This window comes from Danio aesculapii, chromosome 7 (genome assembly GCF_903798145.1).
Source record: "Danio aesculapii chromosome 7, fDanAes4.1, whole genome shotgun sequence".
Lineage (NCBI taxonomy): Eukaryota > Metazoa > Chordata > Actinopteri > Cypriniformes > Danionidae > Danio > Danio aesculapii.
In genome coordinates, this window is record NC_079441.1 from 16542849 (window position 1) to 16566649 (window position 23801).

At 35.0% G+C, this 23801-nt stretch overlaps 1 protein-coding gene across 3 annotated transcripts in view; it reads right to left on the reverse strand.

Annotated features, from left to right (window-relative positions):
* Window positions 1-23801, reverse strand: part of rgs12a (regulator of G protein signaling 12a) — a 73766-nt gene that overhangs the window by 9859 nt on the left and 40106 nt on the right. The window contains exons 4-15 of one of the 3 annotated variants that reach the window (XM_056461137.1): window positions 20005-20023; window positions 17276-17451; window positions 16994-17086; window positions 13607-13750; window positions 13343-13525; window positions 11558-11702; window positions 11359-11447; window positions 8433-8636; window positions 8268-8341; window positions 6518-6644; window positions 1970-2060; window positions 425-486 (exon numbers count right to left, since the gene is read on the reverse strand). In XM_056461137.1, the coding sequence (XP_056317112.1) occupies window positions 425-486; window positions 1970-2060; window positions 6518-6644; window positions 8268-8341; window positions 8433-8636; window positions 11359-11447; window positions 11558-11702; window positions 13343-13525; window positions 13607-13750; window positions 16994-17086; window positions 17276-17451; window positions 20005-20023 (1407 nt within the window). Of the gene's footprint in view, window positions 1-424; window positions 487-1969; window positions 2061-6517; window positions 6645-8267; window positions 8342-8432; window positions 8640-11358; window positions 11448-11557; window positions 11703-13342; window positions 13526-13606; window positions 13751-16993; window positions 17087-17275; window positions 17452-20004; window positions 20024-23801 lie in introns of all 3 variants that reach the window. The other 2 variants (XM_056461136.1, XM_056461135.1) reach the window with 2 other exon arrangements.

Here is a 23801-nt window from a genome sequence, read left to right on the forward strand (position 1 = left end):
TGCTCTGTTAAACATCATTTGGGAAATATAAAAAAATAAAAATAAATAAATAAAATTCAAAGGAGGCCGAATAATTTTGACTTCAACTGAATATTTATCAACTAAATATTGAGCTAAATGCCTGACAGCTCAACATGCTCGTGAAGGTTTCATTCCCTTTATAAAAATAAGCATTGCGCAACAGCACACAAAGCTCTTTCCAAATGCATAGTAATATAAAGACACTGTAGATTAAGCATGTACACACAAGTCCGTCCATGCATGCTTGGAGTTACTAACATACAGAGAATGTTTGTGAACTTCAGTCATCAGTGGGAATCTGCATGAATCTTGAGCATCATAGAGTATTCAGGATGAATCAGTATATGTGTATTGGGAAAAAAGCAGGCAGGGTGTTTGACACATTGCCTGAAGTCATGCTCACCTCTCTTGGAAAGCCTTTCTTGGCAGCTGGTGTTTTGGAGTTGAGTGTTTTAGACTTGTCTGCTGAGGGAGTACAACAAAACAATTACACAAAGGAATGTTCAAATGACCTCCAAGACAATTATTTGATATTATCAGAGAGGAGTGGAGAACTTGATAATGCACAAGGCCATGTGTGTGTGTGTGGTCTTGGTATTCATCGCGTTTTGGGGACCACCAAATTTCCCCACAAAAACAGCAATACCAGTCATTTTTGACCTTGAGTGGATTTTTTTTTCATTCTGTGTGGAAAACAACTCATAAATCATCCAGAATGAAGTCTTTTGAAAATGTAAAACGGTGGATTTTTTCTGTGAGGGTTGGGTTTAAGGATAGGGTAGTGGTAATGGGACAGAACATACAGTCCCGTACAGTATAAAAAAGTAATTAAGTCTGTAGGATGTCCACATAAAACATGAAAACCATAACAGATGTTTAGGAGTGATAGGGTTTATAGGGTTAGTTTTTTACAATTTGCTATATTTATAAAACAAGAGAAGTCTCTGGAATGTCTCCATTTACATAACAACAATATGTTCTGGAGAATCATGTGACAATGAAGACTGGAGTAATGATGCTAAAAATGTGCGTCACAGCGACACATTGATTTGAATATAAAATGAAGTGAAAAACTGTTTAATTAATTTGTAATATTCTTTCACAATATTACTATTTATTTGTAAATAAATACAGCATACAAGATGCCTTTTAAAAACATTAAGGGCCCTTTGTGTGATAATATACATAAAACCAATAATAATTTTCAAGAGGGTCTCACATTTCTTTGCAGAGCTGTAAGAACTAGTTTAACTCATTATTGAGAGAAAAAAAACATACGTTAAGTATTAATTTATGTGTATGTAATAACCCCCAGTACTCTAGGGTTTTTTCTGAGTATTTTAATGATTGGCCTATAAAAGGTTAACCACTCCCTGTGGGAAATTATTGTCCCCACAAAAATAGTACAATTTTTTTGGCCCCACCAATATCCACCAATTACTGAAATGTCCCCTTAATCGCCTTCAAAATAATATGATGCTCCATCAACCCTAAGTAACCTAGAGGTGCTCAAAGGGTTAAATCCACAGACATAGATAGATAATAGGAATAAAATGGCATGGGTCACATGCCTCTCTTATTTTCTGTACATTCATACCTCCTCAAAGCCAGACTGTAGTAAAATCATGTAAATTGACTTTTGGATGCGTTTCATTAATTGTTATTTGTATTAAGTGTTTAAAACCTTTATTACATGTTTTTAAAAGCACGAAACAGAATTTGTGCTGTTCAATACATGCGCTCTAGGGATGTACATCCCCAACAATAATCTACACCATTAGTTTGAATCATACTAATTTAATATGAGAATGTAAAAATGCACATCTTTTTCTTTGAGGATTAGGACTAGAATTCAGCAAAAAATAAGATTAGCTTTGTATGAAAACATTATGCCTATGAAAAGTCAACATGACATAAAAACAACTGTTGTGTGTGTATGTATGTGTACCTTTGGCTGGATCTGCCCTCTCCAGGACAACTCGCAGGCCATCAAGGTTTGATATGGGCACTCCAAGATCAAGAACCTCTGTCTCGCCACTCTAAAATATGTAAATATTTAACATTAGCCCTTTTACTCAAAGTTCTAAAAGGATCTATCTAGTTGATAACCACAGAAAATGGTTTCTATCTATCTCTTAGCTTGCCCATATAAATTAAACTGTGTATAGTAATGAACTCAAGGACAGCAGGCACTGTAACGAACATTAAAATACACATGGTGTTGAAAGTGTACCCATAAATAGAGCATCCTAGTATAATCCTATGGATAAAACCTTATTTGATAGAGGATATATGCATTTGATGATATATAGCTATGGAAAAAAAATGAAGAGACCACATAATTACTTTAGTTATTAGGTATGCCATTGAGTAAAATGAAAATATTCGTTTTGTTCTATGGTCTGATATAAATTTAATTGTCAAAAATGTCATTTAGACATACAGTCAGAATAATGAATATATTGATATTGATAATGAATATATTTATAATTTGTTGTGAGTGAAATTAAGGTTTATCTCAACAAAATATTTAACCTTCTACTGCACGCATTAACGCATATAAAAATATTTGACTGTTTTTATTTTCTTAAAATGGCTTAACTTGAAGTGCTGTAAAAAAAATAATAATAATAATTTTTAAGGTACTTTATGATATGTTGCCATATGGCAACAATGTCCAACAGTGGATCTAACTTAGAAATTTCAAATTTAGAACTTTCCTTATAATTAATAATTTTGTTGTTTGAAATGATTTAATTGGTTTTGCAGTATTATAAGCTTTAACACAGAACTTATGAATAACACCTTATACGTGCTTTCCAACAACTCATATTCCTACAGCTTTCATTTATTCCATTCTTTGTTGCTGAATATTATTAAAAACAGACAAAATATTGTATTATCATGTATACAACATACAGTTAATATAAATATTTTCTACAGTAAATATTATAACAAATAAATAACAAATCGAATATATCCAGATGCATCAGAATAATGTAGCTATAGCTAACTGTGTTTATATATTATACTATATACTATACTACGCCTGTCTTACCTGCCTCAGAGCTAACTTACTTGAACTGTCTTCATCCCTGCTCTTATCAAATCTCCAGTCTGCATCATTCTCATGGTGACTAAAACCACTATCGCACAGTGTTACCATTTGGCAACACACACATTTGATCGATTTACAAAAAAACTATCTTGATAAACACTTTGAGTGGTGAATATGTCATCATAACTAATATGGAGGTGATGTTTCCGATGTTTTTGTGGATCTGACATAATTTGATCCTTTGTTTTTACTGACGTTTACATTTGCATTCAGCAACTATTCACAATAAACACCAGTCTGTCAGAAATCGCGCCACAGAAAAACACAGCATGTCATGTGACTTAACCAAAGCACATCATTGGCTACACTAAGGTCTTCTCTTTCTAACAAAAAAATTTCAATGTTGGTCTTAAAGAAACAGTGGCAGGGAAATGAACATAAATATCATAATGCCATTTGACAACACCAAGCCGTAGAGGGTTAATATATCAATAGAACTTTAGTATTGTGTTGTTCTTTCCCTTTATGTATTAATTCTGCTCTTTTTATTTATTTATTTTTAATAAAATTTTATATAAACATGTTTGAAAACATAGAATTTAAAAAAAGAGGCTCTAAATTAATTTTTTATTTGAAATTTGAAAGAAATGTCATCAGTAAACTATAAATTGTAAATCTGGAGAAAGTGAGAATTGTCAAGCAATTAGTGATGCTATTTATGCTTTCCATCTAAATGGTTAAAAATGATAGTCAAAAACTGAAAAAAAAAACATTAAAAATAAATTAGTTTAATTTATTTAGGCCGTTTACTCACAAAGCCAAACCATACCTAAGGTTTCTCACACAAGAGCGGCATAGATGAACATTACACACATTACCATAAGATTACTGATTAAGCTGCTTAATAACCTTGTCTGTGTGCAATTTCGTCTGATTTTATGATTATAATGCGACCATCCACAAAGTGTGCCAGCTTTCCATTCACAACAATTACAATGACTAGAGGTTTAAACAGCCTGAACTGTTTTTCCCATTGCTAAATAGATTACTTAGACAACAGTTCTCAAATAACACACATTTTTGTAGCAAACAGTTAAATAAGTGCATAAACAGAAATACAAGCTGCACATTTCTGCTTTTCAATTTCCTGGAATGTCTCGCACCACACACAGTTTTTGCTTGTTTTTTAACTCGGCTTGTTTTGAACGCAGGACATTCCTCTAGGAACCAAATGCTGAAATGTTAGCACCTGCTTTTATGTCTGCAGCCGCATGCTAGCGTCATACAGATCTATATTTTATGCTTTGAACATTAATGCTAAACGTCTGTGATATAAGTGAAAGTCTTGCAGACCACTGGCTAAAAATAAACCCACTTTCATGCTTTGCGGAGCTGGGAGGAGGCTTTGTTTCAGGCCGTTACAGTCGTTTCTCTCTGCTTAGTGCTGTCTTCCATTAACATCTGAAAGCTGGCTCAGATGGCCACCGTTTGACGTTTAAGAGGGGAAAAACTGCAGCGTTCGTTCCTGCTATACCACATAACTCCACACCCTATGAGACTCAAACAGCTGTTCATTTTACATCAGCAAATCCTATTGTTTTCTGCATGTCTATGGTGTTTCAAATTATGGGTTTGCAATTCTGGTTTGGGAAACTTCCATTCAAATCAGTGTTAATTTAATTAATGAAAATGGTCTGTTGTGCCAGAAATGCGATTTGAAGTGAAGTGAGTGTTGTCAAGTATAACCATTTTGAGTCAAGTTTACCCATACTCGAAATTGGACCCATTCAAGTGTACATACATGTGTGAGAAGTGAGAGCATGCGCACACACAAGCAGTGGGTCCGGGGAGCAATTAAGGGTTAGAATATAGAGACAGTGACAAGAGAAGTCCAGTGTAAAAGTTAAAGTCAACTTTAATAGTCATTTAGGGTGACACGGTGGCTCAGTGGTTAGCACTGTCGCTTCACAGCAAGAACAAGAAATAATGCGGTGCGACGTCTGACTCATTTCACCAGATTGAGTCCCACATACACATTGTTTGTGTCAATCTATAGGCAACAAACATATTTTGACTTTATTTTTGTTGTTGACATGAACACTGATTCAAATTAATGGAACCAATTTACATACGATAATAAGGTTTCACTAAAAATACAATACCTGACAAAAGTCTTGTCGCCGATCTATGTTTTAGCAACAACAAATAATAACTTGACTTCTAGTTGATCATTTGGCATCAGAAGTGGTTTATATGAAAGGCAAAGACCTCTAGATTACACTTATTTTATCAAACTAAAAAATGACCAGGTGTTGATTTTTTATTATTTAATTAGGACAGTAAGGTCTGGCTTTGCTTAAACAAAAGTCACTTAACAGAAATAATGTACAGTATAGAATATAAAGTCATGGTGCAGTGGAAAAAGAATGAATATTGTGTATGACTCCCATGAGCTTGGAGGACTGCATCCATACATCTCTGCAATGTCTCAAATAACTTATTAATAAAATCATCTGGAATAGCAAAGAAAGCATTGTTGCAGGACTTGCAGAGTTAATCAAGATTCTTTGGATTCATCTTCAATGTCTCCTCTTTCATCTTACCCCCAACATGCTCAATAATGTTCATGTCTGATGACTGGGTATGACATCAGTATCACAAGCCTATCTGTGGCCAAAGCAAATTTGAATTAGCTTCTCTTTGTATTTCCTACAGTTCAATGCACAGACGCTGGTTTTAACTTTTGGGGTTATTGATTTGTTCATTCTAATAAGCTTCATTTTAATATTAGATGTATGAACTATGAGCAGAATTAGTTTCAGCTGTTTTAAACAAAATATATTTTGAAGAATGTTGGTGGCTGGGACCCATCGACCTCCACGGTAGGAAAAAATGACTATGGAAGTCAATGGTTGCCAGCAACCAGGATTTTTCTAATTATCTTCTTCTGTGTTCAACAGAAGAAAGAAACTCAAATAGGTTTTGAACAAGTGAAGAGTGAGTAAGTGATGGCAGAAGTGTAATTTTTGGGTGAAGTATTCCTTTAACAGCACTTCACTGTAAACAGTTTGTTTACAGTTGAACAGAAGTTGTTCCCACACTGTAAAAATATCCTGCTGCCTTATTTTTTCTGGTTGAATCAAATGAACCTTTCAAGTCATCACAACTTATATCAATCAATCTGCCTAAAAATATTAAGTTAAACTTTGCATACCTTAAATGTGCTTGAAACCTGATTACTTATTAAAATAAGTTAAAGTAACATAAAAACATTTGTAGTCATGATTTTTTGGTCATATAATTTTTTACAGTGCATAATTTACACGAATCATCATGAGGCATACTGTAGGAAAATGGTAGACTGAAAAATGTTCTGTGCATAGGAAATAAACAACGTATGCCAACCATATGTGTAACTGGTCACAGTCAATCACTTACTATTCTGGCCATCAAATCGCCAAGCTGGAGTCCATACTTGGCAACCACAGGCCGTAGAACCTCAGTCACAGGTTTTGTGGGCTTCGCTTTCAACCCAACCGATCTGTTAATGGGTACCAGGTCCAATCTGAAAATATAGTGGGTTTATTTATAGTTCAGCGCCAACCACCACACATTTGTTTGATAGTCTTTTCTTTATTCATAACAGATGGTGCTATTGTAGAAGACAGATCACACTGGTATTGAGGAGCCTGAAATGAAAGTCATTTGTGCTGGAAATGTCATTAAAGGTCCGGTGAAATGCTTTAAAATGTGTATTTTTTATTTGATGTTTGATGTAATCTCAACTGAATCTTTAAGATAGGGCAGGACATTTAGTAGCCATTGCCCTTTTAAACAAATCTATAAGCGTTTAGTTTTACCATAGCTCTGCCAGTGAGAATAGTTGAGCTCATGCGCATTAAATCAAAAATAAATGAGAAACTGATGAGATACTGAAGTATTAGGGGATGTCAAAAAACTGCAAGCTTTGGATTGTTTTAGATCTTCTAAATTGTGTCATTGTTGTGGAGCACACTAGATTATAGATATACATAAGACTATTTTAATTTCACTGAAACTTTAAATATTTAGTGAATAATATTAACTTTTGGTAAAGCTTGAGAATATTTCTAGATCAAAAGGCTGTCTTAAGAAATAACTGAATTAAAATGATGTAAATCAAAGTACTAAAATAATAATAAAAGGAACAAATAAACATAGAAGATAAATTGTAAGATATAAAGTGGAATTGTGAAAAAAAAACTGAATATAAAAAATTTATTGTAAAATTTAAACAAAGCTAAAAATGAAATTAACATTGTTTTTTGATTTCATGAGAGTCTAACAGTATTCAGGTACAGAAATTAAATAATCAAATGGAACTTTGATTCCACTCTATAAGTTAAATAAAACAGTTTTGTTATAGCTATGAACAATAGATGACCCTGGACCTTATAGCTGGAGTCTCATTTCAACTCAGTTCAATTCATGTTTATTTCTCTAGCGCTTTTACAATGTAGATTGTGTCAAAGCAGCTTCACATAGAAGTTCTAGTAAATAGAAACAGTGTCAGTCCAGTTTCCAGGTTGAAGTTCAGTTTAGTTCAGTTCAGTGTGGTTTAATTTTCTAAACTTATGAAAGTCCAAACTTATGTTGCAATAAACACACATATTTTGGCAATAATATCCTTAAAGATCATCATGATTATTCATTGCCTTGGAAATTAACTGAAATAAAACGAAGTAAAATAGAAGGAGAAAAAACTAAGAAAATAGAAAATGTAAAAACAATTGAACTATTAAAAATTACACACGCACTCATAAACCTTTGTTAATTTATTTATTAATTAATTGGGGGGAAAAAATCTTTATTTTTGGATGATTTTAAAGCAGAAGTTCTTTTATGTCAAAAACCATTAGATTATTAAGTACTGATATTTTGTACTGTATTTTCTACTGTAATTGTATCAAAACTCGATTTTTGATTAGTAATGTAAACGGTTATTCAATTGAAAGATGATTTTCTCAGATTCCTCAGTTCTAATAGTTGTATCCAACTCGGCTAAATGTTATCCTGTCCTAACAAATCAAACATCAGTTGAAATCGTATTTATTCAGATTATGTATACATCTCAACTTGAAAAAAAAAGACAAAACGGAATATTTCCAGACATTCCTTGTGAAAGGAAGATAATAATAACAAAATGTACCTGAATAAAGTGCGCTTCTCAAGACGAAGTTCTCTGGAGCTGAGAGTAATACTATCTTGATCCAACACCAAAGGCTAAGAAAAAAACAATGAGCAGAAAAAAAGAGAAATCAAGCTCAGCACTGACAGACTAGCTAAAAGAGACACTAGTGAAGGCTGGACGCACCTTCTCTCCTCCGGTGAGGAAGAGGTCGACAGCAGCCAGGTTGATGTGTTGTTTTTGGCAGAGCTCTAGCAGCACTTGTCTGATGGAGGCTCCCTGTCGGAGAGGAATAGAGCAGTTGGAGCCGTCGGGTAGTGTTACTGTACACGTCCTGCTGCAGCGCTCTCGCTCCTTGTCCAAAGCACAACTCGAACCTCTTAGCTCACACTGCTTTACACATTCAAGAAAATGAGAAAACAAGGACAAACAAAAAAAGTACTTGTTACAATGACTGACAACTGCAAACTGCCTGAAATTAATGAGGTCATTTGCTCATGTAACTTATTGCAATAGTCACTTTATTTTAAAAAATTTTGTTTTCTTAAAGTCGGAAAGAAATCAAAATATGAAGAGTTTAGATGCAAAAACCTCTAAATGCCGTCTGAAATTTCCATCGAAACTGAACATTTTTATCAGCCTCCTTGGTTTATGTTGAGTTATTTCACTTTAAAGAAATTAAAAAATAACTTCTTTGCCATAAAAGTGATATTACTGAACATACACACAGGAGCTTGATAAAAATGCTCATTTTAGAAGAAAAATTCAGTCGGCATTTAGAGCATCTAAACTCTCTCTCTCTCTCTCTTATATATATATAAGAGATATCCATCTAATATATATATACACACGATCTGTGTAATTCATTATGTTGTGGAAATTCATTAGGCTGCTAATTTGTACTGGAAACATGCTAAAAACATGCTAACCCATACTGGAAACATGCTAACAACATGCTAATTTGCACTATAATCATGCTAACAGCTAACAAGATGCTAATCCATATTATAATCATGCTGACAACATGCTTGTTCATGCTAGAATTATGCTAACAACATGCTAATCTGTACTAGAATGATGCAAACAACATGCTTATTTGTACTAGTCATGCTAATCCATACTAGATTCATGCTAACAACATACTAATTCTTACTGGAATCATGATAACAACATACTATTTCGTACTAGAATCATGCTAATTAATGCTAGAATCATGCTAACAACATGCTAATCCATTCTAGAATAAAGATAACATGCTTATCTTTACTAGAATGATGCTAACAACATGCTAATCCATATTATAATCATGCTGACAACATGCTTGTTCATGCTAGAATTATGCTTACAACATGCTAATCTGTACTAGAATGATGCAAACAACATGCTTATTTGTACTAGTCATGCTAATCCATACTAGATTCATGCTAACAAGATACTAATTCTTACTGGAATTATGATAACGACATACTATTTCGTACTAGAATCATGCTAATTAATGCTAGAATCATGCTAACAACACGCTAATCCATTCTAGAATAAAGATAACATGCTTATCTTTACTAAAATGATGCTAACAACATGCTAATTTGTACCAGAATCATGCTAAGAACATGCTTATCCTGACTAGAATGATGCAAACAACATGCTAATTTGAACAAGATTCATGCTAACAACATGCTAATATCATGCTAGAATCATGTTAACAACATGCTAATTCATACAAGAATCATGCTAACAACAAGCTAATTCATATTAGAATGATGCTTACAATATGTTAATTCATGTTAGAGTCATGCTAACAACAAGCTAATTCATATTAGAATGATGCCTACAACATGTTAATTCATGTTAGAGTCATGCTAACAACATGATAATTCAAACCAGAATCTGGCTAACATGCTTATCCGTACTAGAATGATGCTAACAACATGTTCATTCATGTTATAGTCATGTTGGCAACATGCTTATCTGTACTAGAATCATGCTAACATGCTTATCTGTATAGAATGAAGCTAACAATGAGCTAATGTATACTAGAAGTATGCTAACAATATGGTAATTCATGTTAGAATCATGCTAACTACATGCCAATCCATAGTAGAATCATGTCAACAACATACTAATTTGCATTAAAATCATGGTAACAACATGTTAATTCATACTAGAATCATGCTAACATGCTTATCCGTACAAGAATGATGCTAATAACATGCTAATTTGTACCAAAATCAAGCTAATCTATACTAGAATCATGCTAACAACATGCTACATCTCTCTATCTATCTATCTATCTATCTATCTATCTATCTATCTATCTATCTATCTATCTATCTATCTATCTATCTATCTATCCATCCATCCATCCATCCATCCATCCATCCATCCATCCATCCATCCATCCATCCATCCATCTACCTTTTTTCAAACTGTTTAAACTAAGTAAACTAGAATATTTAAAACACAGCATTTAAATAAGAGGGCACTTTATTGTAAATAATGTTAAATATCATTTTAATTTAACTTTTCTTCACTCAAGCCTTTCGGGAGGGACTATCAGGGCATATCTTGTTTCTGCCTTGCTTTCATCCATTTGTTAATCTTCTATCATTTTGTTAGCAAAGCTCATCTTTTTTTCTCATTTCAGGAAAATTCATTTCAGTTAGACACATCACGATAGTGGAAAAAAGACAATCAACTTCCGTTTCAAAATGACTTTAAATATTCAGTATTTGATAATATACTCTATAGTTTTATTTGTAACATCTGTAATGCTGACAGCTATTTTTATGTATTTTTAACAAGTGCAGACATAAAAAAAGCACGTCCTCATATTGCGAAACAACAGTTGCTAAATCCCACGAGCATCATGCATGCTTGAGTATGTGTGCAGTAAATGAATCCGCACCATTCAACATGCACACTATGTTTAGGTTTACAGCACTTTTTCAAGAAATTCCATGACATCTATGATGTTATACAGCTAGTTATATTTTTAAGATTGATTCTGCTAGTTTTTTTCCACATCAAAGAAATCATTGGGCCCTAGGCTAAGCATTGTTGCAGCTTCCTAGTGCACTCCTCTGTTCCCCAGTGTACGTCCCAATCCTCTTACCTCATTCTTTCCTCCTGAACAGGAAGTGTTGAGCTCTTGACTCGCACCAGAAGACAGAGAACCTTGAGACTCTCTCCGCCCATTACAGTCTGTCAAAACATGATAACCAATCACATCATGGCAAATCTCATCATATTAGCGTTTATTTAAATGAGCATTCAAGAAAATAAATCATTGCTGATGAGATTTGGAGACTCACGGTAGGGTAAATCTGGGGCCTCTCTTTTCTTCTGTCCTTTCCCAATACTTGGATATCTGTACCAGGAAAAGAAGCCGTTTTTCTTATCAGAGTGTTTCTCTCGAAGATCATCGCTTGACCTGCCTGTTTTGGGCTTCCTATTTTCCTGTAACACAACATGACATTAGACAGAATAGTATATCAGTGAATCAGGTTTTAAAAGCTTTGAAATAAAATTCAGTGTACATTCATTCATTCATTTTCCTTCAGTTTAGTCTCTATTTCAGAGGTCGCCACAGCGGAATGAACCGCTAACTATTCCGGCATATGTTTTACGCAGCGGATGCACACTCAATCACACACTTATACACTACAGCCAATTTAGTTTATTCAGCTCACTTATACTGCATGTCTTTAGACTGTGGGGAAAACTGGAGCACCCGGAGGAAACCCATGTCAACACTGGGAGAACATGCAAAAAAAAAATGAATGACATAGAGGAAAGTTCGTATTTTTGCAATGTATACCATATTTCAAAGGAGATATAAATAGAAATAAGCACATATGTTGGGCATGATTCTTATATCATAAAGAGCTCAGAGTTTTCTACTGAACTAAAATATATTTGCCTGTCATCGAGGCGGTAGATACTGTATAAGCTATGATGTTACATAAAAAAATACTATAGTAAATACTAGTGTTTGGAAGCATACTATAGATAATTACTTGAATTAAACTGTCGTAGTAATTACAGTTTATTGTTGCTGTGGTACAACACAACTGTGGGAATAAACAAATTATTCAAGAGGCTTCAGTTTTCTACGCTATAACCACAATGCACCACAGTTTACCCTAATGTTACAGTATTTATTACAGTTTATCAGATCACTATGCTACAGTATTCTGTAGCATTCATAAACAAAGAGTTGTACACATTATACACTTTACTGTGGTTCAAATACATGTTTATAATAAATTACTATGTTTTTTCCCCATACGGATATCTTCCAGACGTCACGAAATAACAGATTAAAGTGTACAAAAGCGTGAACGCTTAGTCTACATTATTATTATATTTTATTTATTTATTTTTGTGAGAGGAAAATGTGCTGCACAATAATAACCGTCTAGTTTTGTTGCAAGGGCATTTCTTTTTTCTGTCGATAACCTTACCATCAACAAAAATTCACAGATGCTGCACATTTCAATGTTAACGTTACGGTTGTACGGTTGTTATTATGCCGAAACACCAGTAAAGACTTGGATTATTGCAAAACAAGATGGAGATTTTATTGCAGCGATTACATGGCAGGGTATGTCATTTATGTTCTCCAGGATTTTGTATAAGTGTGGTGGTGTTAGTATCTGATATTTATATAACACATTAACATATTTATACACATAGCTAAGCCTGTATATAATTTTTATTGGTACTGTCAAACGAATTATCACATTCAAAAAGTTTGTACACATCAATGTATTGAAAAAATGTTTATTACATGCCGCCTTTTCTTCTGCTTCTTGAACTTTCTCCCTGTTATGAGCTATAACTTTTGGAAGTCTATAAAAGCTGTTCGGCATTCCTTTATTTGGCCGATTTAAACAATTATAAACAATAAAAAACATAAACATTTTAATGTTCTGATAGCAATTTCTATGTAGCGATTCTAAGAATCACTTCCTGCCCTCCATCTGAATTTAACGGATCATCAATGACATCATGTGAAAACAACCTATAAACACCTTTTTCACATTACTCAGTTCATCGCCTCTCTTGAGCTATTGCTGCTGCAATGCAATCTGTACCTTTTTAGGAGTGGAGAATGTGGAGCGGTCAGAGGTATAGCTGTGTTTGGACGGAGCAGGGCTGCACGGGATGGGACAGGGGTCAGGCAGAGGTCGACCCTCCACCTCTGCCAGCATACACTCCTGATAGAGAGTGGACTTCAAGAAGCGCGCATAACTGTCCATCTTCATCAGGTTGAAGATCTGAGGGAGGAGCAAAGGGGTTCAATATCAGATCGCTTTAATAATACAGTAACGACTGGCATGTGAATATGGGAGTTTAACCTGTAGCTGTGGCTGTTTGAACATGTTAGGCTGTGGAGCTGTCAGGACGTCATCTGCAAGTTGAGCTTGACTGTCAATGTTCACTGGCATCGTGGCTTTACTTGAAAGGAAACGGTTGTAGATCTCTTTGGCCTTCTGGGACAGCTGAGAAACAATAAGACTTAAATTAAAACAAGATCAATATGTTTTAAATTCTTTGCATTAAGTTGTGTAAAAAAATAAGCATTCTGTCATTAACTTCATATTCTCAACTAAAACCTAAAATAAGCACACTTTAAATGGTATATTTAAAATGGGAAAAGTTATTTACTTATTTTTCTTATTTATTTGAAGGACCAAAAAACTGGCCAGCAGCTACAAATTTTTGCTATTTTGTTTATTTGATTAGCTTTAAATAAAAGTTTCTGCTGAATGCTAAAATGTAAATGTAGAGCAAATATTTTTATGGTTAACTAAAATTTTCCAATAAATCTGTCACAATCACCAGCGATCTAATCCTTGCAAATCGCTGGAGAACTACACATCTGTCACTGAACTGGACTACAAATACCATCATGCACCTCACACACACCAGTTCCTGATTCCACCTGATTACACACAGACAGCAGATAACTCATCATGGAATGATTACCTGGACTTTAAATTCACCTCTCACACACTTAGCTTTTTGCTGATCTGTGTCTTGTTTCCCGTTTTGATTCTTAGCCGCCTAGCCTGACCATTAGCCTGTATTTGCCTCCATGTTCCTGTTTACTCCTGTTTTTGACCATTGCCTGCATTTTTGTTAATAAATTGCATGTGGATTGGCACGTCCATTGTCCAGCATCCTTCGTTACAAAATCAAGCTGACCTAAACTAAAATATGAATGTTTGCTAGAAATCTAAAAGGTTTTGCTTTGGAAAGTAACAGAAATTTAATAATGTGAAACTTGTACAGAAATAACCAAAACTGAGATAAATGTAAATGTTAAATAGTAATATGAAAAATATATTATATTAATACCTATATTATTATCGTTAACAGGTAAAGATTAGCATACTATTGCTAAAAAAATGAAAACACAAAATCTAAACATATCAAACTGCAAAATTATACATGCACACAATAGCCCCATTCACACATACAGACCTTTTCGGAAAATTACGGACAAATTTTCTGGAAAGTTCTGTAAGTGTAAACGGGTTCTTTTAGAAAATACAGGTAAATTCGTTCCAGCAATTTTTTGGAAAGAGAAGTTGTAACATTACCGGTAATTTGTCGAAATGCTGCGCTGTGTGAACGCAAAAGGAAAATTGCCGGAAAGAGCGCGTTCACGTCTAGAATGCGCTGACGTAAGACATCTACTTTAGCCAATCAGAACACTCAGACGCATTCACATCCGCGCGGTTTATGAGAATAAAAGCCTGTGAATATTTTTCCAGACACGTTTAGCTGCTAGATGTTAGTCAGATAATGTTTCTATGTTCCCTCTTAATGCCAACTGTGGAAAAAATTAATCGACAAAATGCCTATGATGAGCCTTTGTTTGTTTACCTTCAAGCTCTGACGCGTGTGCACGAAAAGCAGCTGGTGAGCGCCAGCACACACACATATTTTGAACATCTCGACATGCGAAAGTGTTTCTCTATATGTTTTCATTAAAGCTGTTCACAATACTTATCCATCCACAGAGTTTGTAATGTAGTCAAATGTTTGCAAATACAAGCGTAGCCGTTTAGAGCTAATTCCTGGTTAATGATGTCAGAATTTACCTGTATTTTGGAACGGAAGTGTGAATGGTCTTTTTTGGAAAAATTCCGGAATGTCCTTGCCTGTGTGAACAGCGCTTTTTTGAATATACCGGTAAAGCCGTTTTGGAAATTTTCTGGATATTTACCGGTCTCCCTGTGTGAAAGGGGCTAATGATGTTCTCTCACTTGTAATATTGCATTACATAATGGTCACAAGCCTCTTTAACTACATTGAAGACTATTGACTCGATATATAAACAAGCAATTAAAATTATGCGATGGCATCATTGTGAGGTTTTATGTGAACATAACCTTCTTAGTTTTGATATTTTTATTAAATTTAATTATCTTAAATTGGTTTTTAAATGTTTAAATAATAATGTTCCAATGCTGTTTTCTGATTTAATCAGTAGGCATCAAACCTTTCAGAGTCAAACGAACAACTGCTAATGGTGACTGCCTTGTACCAAAGTGTAAGACCTCTTTTGGTCAATATGATTTTTCTGTTAAGGGAACCAAATTATGGAATGATTTACCTGTAAGACTAAAATTGGAAAGTATTATAAATATTTTTGTAGTGTTCTTAAAAAGTGGTTAAAAACAAAACAGCAGTGTTTACACAAATAGTTTACTATTAGTTTATTTGATCATGCCACCTTTGCTTTTGCCTTACAGCAATTTTGTGTAAAGAATTATAATGTTGTCTATATGTATCTATTATATATTTTTTATTTTTGTCAAGCCTCCCATGTCAAGACAGGTGTTGAGAATAAGCAAGTCTGCTAAAACACTTAAACAAATTCATTTGGTTGACCAGTGTAATTGTGATGTCCATGTCAAAATAAATAAACAAATAATAATAAAAGCCAATTCATAATAGGAATGAATTTAATAAATGTATTCAAATATCACCCCAAAATAACTCATCATCCTTAAATTATAGTTGGTTTCTTACAAAGAGTTATTAAATGTTTTCCAAACTTATGAGACACAACGAACAATTTATCCATACTTCTTTAATAGTGTTTTTACAACAACAAAAAAAGCTTAGCCGGTACTCTGATACCTGCATATTTAGCTTTGCCCTCTTATTTGTCCGCAAGAGAAAGTATTCATTCATTCATTCATTCATTTTCCTTTGAATTAGTCTCTATTTTAGCGGTTGCCACAGCGGAATGAACCGCCAACTATTCCAACATATGTTTTACAAAAGCAGATGCCCATCCAGCTGCAACCTAGTACTGGGAGACTCCCATACACTCTTATTCACACACACACTCATACAGTACTCATACACTACTGCCAATTTAGTTTGTTCAATTCAATTATACCGCACATCTTTGGACTGTGGGGGAAACCAGAGCACCTTCAGAAAACCCACGCCAACATGCGGAGAACACGCAAACTCCACACAGAAATGCCAACTGGTCCAGCCGGGACTCGAACCAGTGACCTTCTTGCTGTGAGGCGACAGTGCTAACCACTGTGCCGCCCACAAAAGAAAGTAAAGGTATAAGTAGATAATACAATTTTTCTTTTTATTTCTGGGTTAAACTTCACTTTAACGTTTCTGTGAGGATTTCAACAGAGGCCGAAGGAGAAACATCATCAAATAAGTATGACTGAGGGAACGGTGAAAGTGTTGCAGAAGATTACCTGCTTTTTGTCATGTTCTGGAACTTGGCTAAAGCATTCACAGGCCTGCCAGAATAAGATGTTTTCCTCGCTAAACTCCTTCTTTAGAAACTCCTGTAGAAACACAGAACAGTACGACCATCCTGTGACATTAATACACTTCTGCTTTATGATGTGCTGTCAGCAAAATGAATTAACACATACTATCAACCTGATATACACAAAGGCAAGCCAGTCCAAAGCTCACAAGAATTGCATTTAGCTAACAATAAGCACATTTGTAAGATGAACTGCGGTACTTACAGAAAAATAGCGGACACCCACAGCATCCTGGAGCAATCGCTCGAAGCTGACTGCCCATAATGCAACGCGGCGTTCAGTGAAACGACAATGGTTGGTGACGCTGGGCAGACTACCGTTACTGTCCAAACTGCTCACACTGCCGCAGTCATGACGCTGGACACCACCACCACTGCGCTCTGGACAAGACAAGAACTAAATTTATTACATCCACATGATTTGACAGCAGATTCTTCAACTGCTCTGGTCTGGATCACTAAAACAAACATCACTTCTCCTTCACACACAAGGCATAGCAGAGGGAGAGGGAATTATTTAAAATGTTAAAGAGTAATGCACATGTAATAATTTAGTAATGTATCAATCACTTTCTGATGTGAGAACAGCTGGTAAAGTCAGCCTGAACTGGAAGTTTCTGCAGACTTTTATTACAGTATGATGATGTTTTTCCCACTGAAATAGAATATTAAGTAGGGGGCGTGGGTTTATTTCTGCAATTCTTATCTCATCTTTCACTCACAGCAAACTAACGGTTGAAGGGGTGTGGCTAAGCATATTTCGTACAAGCCGTCAAACTGTATCAAATAATTCAGGATTTTTGGTGTTTTCAGTCATGGCTGAATTTATTATCATCAGAGAAGGAATGTTGTTCCAGAGCAGAAGTAAATGGTCATTTATTTTAATGAAAGATTACCAAAACAAACTTTCTTTCCTCAGTGGATGAATTGTTCACTTTAAGATTAACAGTGTGTATTGCAAATATACATTTCTTGAGGACTTTAAGCAACAGTATTTGACTAGGTTGTCTTTATGAAGCTTGTAATCTGATTTTTATGTTGAAGACTTGCAGGGAAAATGATAAGAATTTTTCAAGAGTTCACACTTAGCTGATGATTGATTATAAAGCTTGTTTGGCATGCTGTCCCGGGAGAGAGCCCTGAGCTCAGAAGATTTCCCATTTCGTAGGGTGAGAGGTGAGTCTGCGGGCACACTCACACAATGTCATCCAAACCGTGCCCAGGCCCGTTTCCTGGTTCGTTTGAGAAGTGTGAGTGCTATGACTCAGGCTTCAGGTTCAGTTGGCCGGCCTTGGCCCAGTTGGAAGAGGTGTGCCAGAGTGCGGTTCACTTGGGCTTTGGCGCATTATGCTTGTAGTGTGAGTGCAAAGCACACCTGACTTAAAGGTCCTCCTCACTTTTAAAGGACTGTTTCATATGGATTTATTAATCATTCTTAATTTTCAATTAACGCAAACTGTCGTAGTTTCATTCAATCATTTTCTTTTCGGCTTAGTCCCTTTATTACTCTGGGGTCACCACAGCAGAATGAACCGCCAACTTATCCAGCATTAGCTTTACACAGCGCATGCCCTTCCAGATGCAACCCATCACTGGGAAACATCCACACACACTTATTCACACACATACACTACGGACAATTTGGCCTACCCTATTCACCTAAAGCACATGTCTTTGGACTTGTGGGGGAAACCAGAGCACCTGAAGGAAACCCACGCGAACACGGGGAGAACATGCAAACTCCACACAGAAACGCCACCTGACCCAGCTGAGGCTCGAACAAGCGACCTTCTTGCTGTGGTACCCACTGCACCACCATGCAGTCCTGTCATAGTTTATTAAAGACGCAAACCCCACGCTCTACATAAGCTGATGCCTTCAGCAAACCTCCTAATATGTGCAGCACGAGGAATTTCGTAATTTATGAGCGTCAAAAGTTGTGGATCTGTTCAGTAAATTATTTAACTGCGTGTCACTGCATCCCAAACGATTAAAACGATACAACTAAAGCAATTGTCACTGTGCCGAGCTAGGGGACTTCTCTTCCTGTTAAACTGAACATTCGTATCCTCGATGACTTAAGCGTGCTCAGACTCGGTAGGTAAAAAAATGCAATGTGAGTGCAGGCCAAGGGGGAGAGGGGAGGGGGGACAATCGTGCTTCGGCACGGTTCAAGGCAACTTAACTCAAAACTTCCTTGGTGAGCTGTTTTACTGACACTTTCACTAACATTCTGCTCAAGACATGTTGTAACCGTATATAAAGTGGGTATATTATATATTCTATGTTGATGAAAACAAAATGATTCGCTTATACTAAAACAAAGAAATTAAAATACAAAAAAAAATAAAAACACAAATTAAGTTTGTTTTCATTAAGATTTTTGGTGTCATGCTTCAGTCATTTGGTTTCAGTCATGGCTGAATTTATTTTAATTATAAAATAATAATAATTAATAATAAGTAAAAAAAACATAATATTAAATAATTTATTAAATTACAATTATTTTAACAATTAAAATAACAATTATAATACATTAAAATGATAATTAAAATATAATATATTTTAATGTAAATCATAAACTGCTGTAATAGAAACACAATGGATTTCTTGCTTGCAAAACAATTCTTCTTTATATTATTATTATTGCTAAAAACACTTATGATGCTTAATATTGAATCATTATTCTTGATGAATTGAAAGGTCAAAAAACATCATTTATTTTATTCAGAAATCATTGCGAATAATCATTTTGAGAAAGCGAGATTTGCTTTATAGACCAATGCAACAAATTTAAGACAATCACACAAATATGATTCAATAAATGACACATCAAGAACTGCTTTTAGTCTAAAGACAGACAGACAGACAGACAGATAGACAGACAGATAGATAGATAGATAGATAGACATAGGATTTAAACAGAGTACTCACCTCCGTCTGATGCAGCTGACTGAAAGAAAAGAAAAAAAGACATGAATGAGTAATTGCCATCCTGACTTCGATGGGGCAGAGGAGGAGAAAAAGAGGAGAGAGGTAAAGTCCCAGAGCTGGAGAAGATGCCAGCAGACATCTCGGCAGCTTCTCTCATCTTAACTGAATGTGTGAGAAGTGTGTGTGTGTGCTTGTTGCGAGGGGAGGGTTTGTACATATGGTTGTTGATGTAGCTGTGTGTAGAAACATGCAGCTGTTCACACCTCTGCTCTGGTTACCGCCCACAAACACACACACACACACACACAGACCAAATGAGCTGACCCAGGCCTGCCCAGACACTTGCAAAGGCCATAACTTTAACAAAGAGCAGCAGTCACGCTTTTCAAGTCATAAAAATGCTACTGCATCTCTGAGCATGGAGGAAAAATACAGTTCTTCATTGACATTGCAATGTGCATCGCCAGCTATGTGCAAAGTTGAAACAGGATTATAGTTGACTAGATACTACAACTCAAAACACATGCAATTTGGGCAGACAATGCAAAGTTTAACAATAATATAGTGAAAGATTAACATTTTTGTGCGTTTTAATGCCTTTGGTTGTGTGAGCATTTAGGCACATTCAATTATAATATTTATAGTTTTAACTAAAATTAATTATTTAAATATTTACACGATAAAAATGATTTATCATTTGATTATTAGTTTTCTTTACCTGAATACTGCTACACTGAAAAAAACTGTTATGACAAAAAGTCAAGACAACAAATATTTTTATGTTGCTTTAACTTATAATACCTTAATCAGGTTTCAACCAAGTGGAAACATCTCGCTCTCACTTGTAAATACAGAAGTAACTAAAACTGCAATTCATCGAAATTCCGCTAGGCCTGGCTCCAGAATAGAGCAAATTTCTATTGAGCCCAATGTTAAAATGGCCAATTTTACAGCAGAAAAAAAGGTGTTTACAGCCTGGTACAAAGAACGATTTTGATGTATATAGCTAATATTACCCTTCATGACAACTGTGAGGGGTGAATTTTTTTGTATAACTCATTAGTTTTTTTTATATTAAGTTATATTAAGTCTGCAAAATTAAGGGCGGGGTCACTTGAGTGACAGCTAGGTCTCGCTGGTCGCCGTCACGTCACCTCAGCTGATTCCGGATGATTAGCCGGTGAACTCGGCATATACATTGTATTTTTGTGTCGTTTTATATAGCTTTACACAGTCAATTGCTTTTTGGAATTATTTCTTACAATTATCAGATAATATGGCATGCTGTGTGCACTTAATTGTGCTCACAAAGCATTCAAGTTGCCTCCATTTCCCAGGTGAGTGAAATTCTATACTTATATACCATCTCTATAAATGTATTTGTTTTATTTAAGATCATTTATCATTTATAATTTTCTTTAGAACATGACAGCACTCCAGAATCAGACAGACTGATTAAAACAGTCATCTAAAACGTTGTCATATGCCTGGATTTCATAAATAGCCTTGCATTTACTAACACGGACTTTGAAGTATTTGAAAGTAATTTGCGTTTTCCTCCTGTAGAAAAACGTCATAAGAACAATGTTTAGTGGCTCAATGTGATACAACAGTGTTTTTAAAGACTAAACACTTTACTCATATAGTACGCAACCAAGCACATGAGGTTAGAACATAAACAAGTCGCAGGTAATGAAGTATTAAGCATTTCTCCCAAAGAAAAGCCTATCTAAGCAAAATGCTAGCAGGCATCTGTAGCTCCGCTCACGCTCAGTGTCTTTGCCCATTTTTGGTAGGCCCCGGTCAGCACGCAAACAAAATGGCGGCGGTTGGCCACGCCTACTTGTAGCTTCATTTACCCTTTTCAGAAACCTATGAGTGACGTCACACTAGAGCGATTTGAAGAAAATATCTAAATGTGATTTTTTTTTCTGACAGATATTGCGATTTGATTTGCGATTTAATTTTGTAGTCAAGCTTTAGCTCAATAATCTGCAAGCCGTGGTAACAATTCTGCAACAGCTGTTAAAAATGACTTGTTTTTGTTCGGTTTTTGTGAGTTTGAAACCAAAATATTTCTATACTACCAATACTGTTTTTCTTTGAAATTAATTAGTCTACTAATGCTTTTGAAGCAGCAGACGCCATTATCCCACTTTCCGAGCTTTCCTGTTTGTTTTATTTGTTTTTTTTTTATAGTGGGTATTCCGCATAGTTCGGTTGCACAATTCTTATGGGGCAGAACGAAAGTGTCCTTACTCAATTGGCTAGTAATACTGTCACACACAGACGGCTGTCACGCATTTGCTCTGGGTGGGGGAAATTAACAAGTATATATATATATATATATATATATATATATATATATATATATATATATATATATATATATATATATATATATATATATATATATATATATGTATATTTCTTGTGATTAACTAATCGCAATGTTTCAAATTGCGATTGAGATTCGGTTTCGATTAATCGCACAGCAGTACGGATACTACGTCCAAATCTTTAACAGTCTATGGTTAACTAATATTTTTAAGTTGTAGAAAGTTTAACTTAATATTTTTGGTCAGGTTGATTTATGTAAGTTGAGATGACTAGAAAAGTTAATTTGATTCAGCTAAAACAATTATGGCAGCAAGAATGTTTTTTACAGTGGTGTTCTCCCCAGAAAACCATAAAGCACTGTTTATTTCTTTTGTGTATTTGCTCTGTACTTTTTATCTATGCTGTATTTTGTTTATAATATTTTTAAAATCACCCCAACTATTACAAAATAATCAAATCTTTCCAAATTTAAGTCATCTGATGACATTGTACTCACATCACGGTATAAATTGCAGAAAAAAACAAATATATTAATGTCAGATCTTTTACAATATATTGTGCAGCCACAAACCAAATAAGAGGAAATCACCATGCAAAATCCAGGTGCTATATAGCAACTTATCTGATATAGTGTATTCATTTACATCAGTTTCAGGCCCAGCATGCGTGTGTGTGTGTTTGTAGGGTGAGAGCGAAGCACATGGACAAACACACAGTGTGTTTGTTCAGTGGGAGGAAGTGTAACGGAATGAGGGCAGTTATTGGGACAGCAGACGGACACACAAAGGAACAGAGACTTTTGTGAGGTGAATACAAAAGAGATTTTTTTTTTCAAATGTTAAGTTGGCAGATAGAAGTTCTTTGTTGGCCTATAATAAACCAATGGAATCAGATTCTTGAGTCACAGAAGCTCTGGACAATGTTCACTAAGTGATATCATGCACAAACTTGCACTGTTCTGCCTGGTGTGGTTTATCTACTCAGATTTGTTGTGTGAAGGGCTTTAATTTCAGCCGCAGGGACTTTTCATTGTGTACATGGCTACACTAATGCCAAAATATCTTTCCTTCTGGACGCAGATGCGCTCATTGCATTACAGGAATTTCCTAGGTTTAACAGTAATACAGTTATAATGGATGTTTATGGGGTGAGGCATTATTACTGTTCTTGGCAGATGAGAATATGCAAATTTGACATATTTCATAAAAATAGAGACACACTTGTCTTAATTTAGCATGTACAGTTGAAGTCAGAATTATTAGCCTCCCCCCCTTTCTTTTTTAAATATTTGCCAAATGATGTTTAATGGAGCAAGGAAATGTTCACAGTATGTCTGATAATATTTTTTCTTCTGGAGAAAGTCTTATTTGTTTTATTTCGGCTAGAATAAAAGCAGTTGTTAATTAAAAAAAAAAAACATTTTAAGGTCAAAATTATTAGCCCCTTTAATCTATATA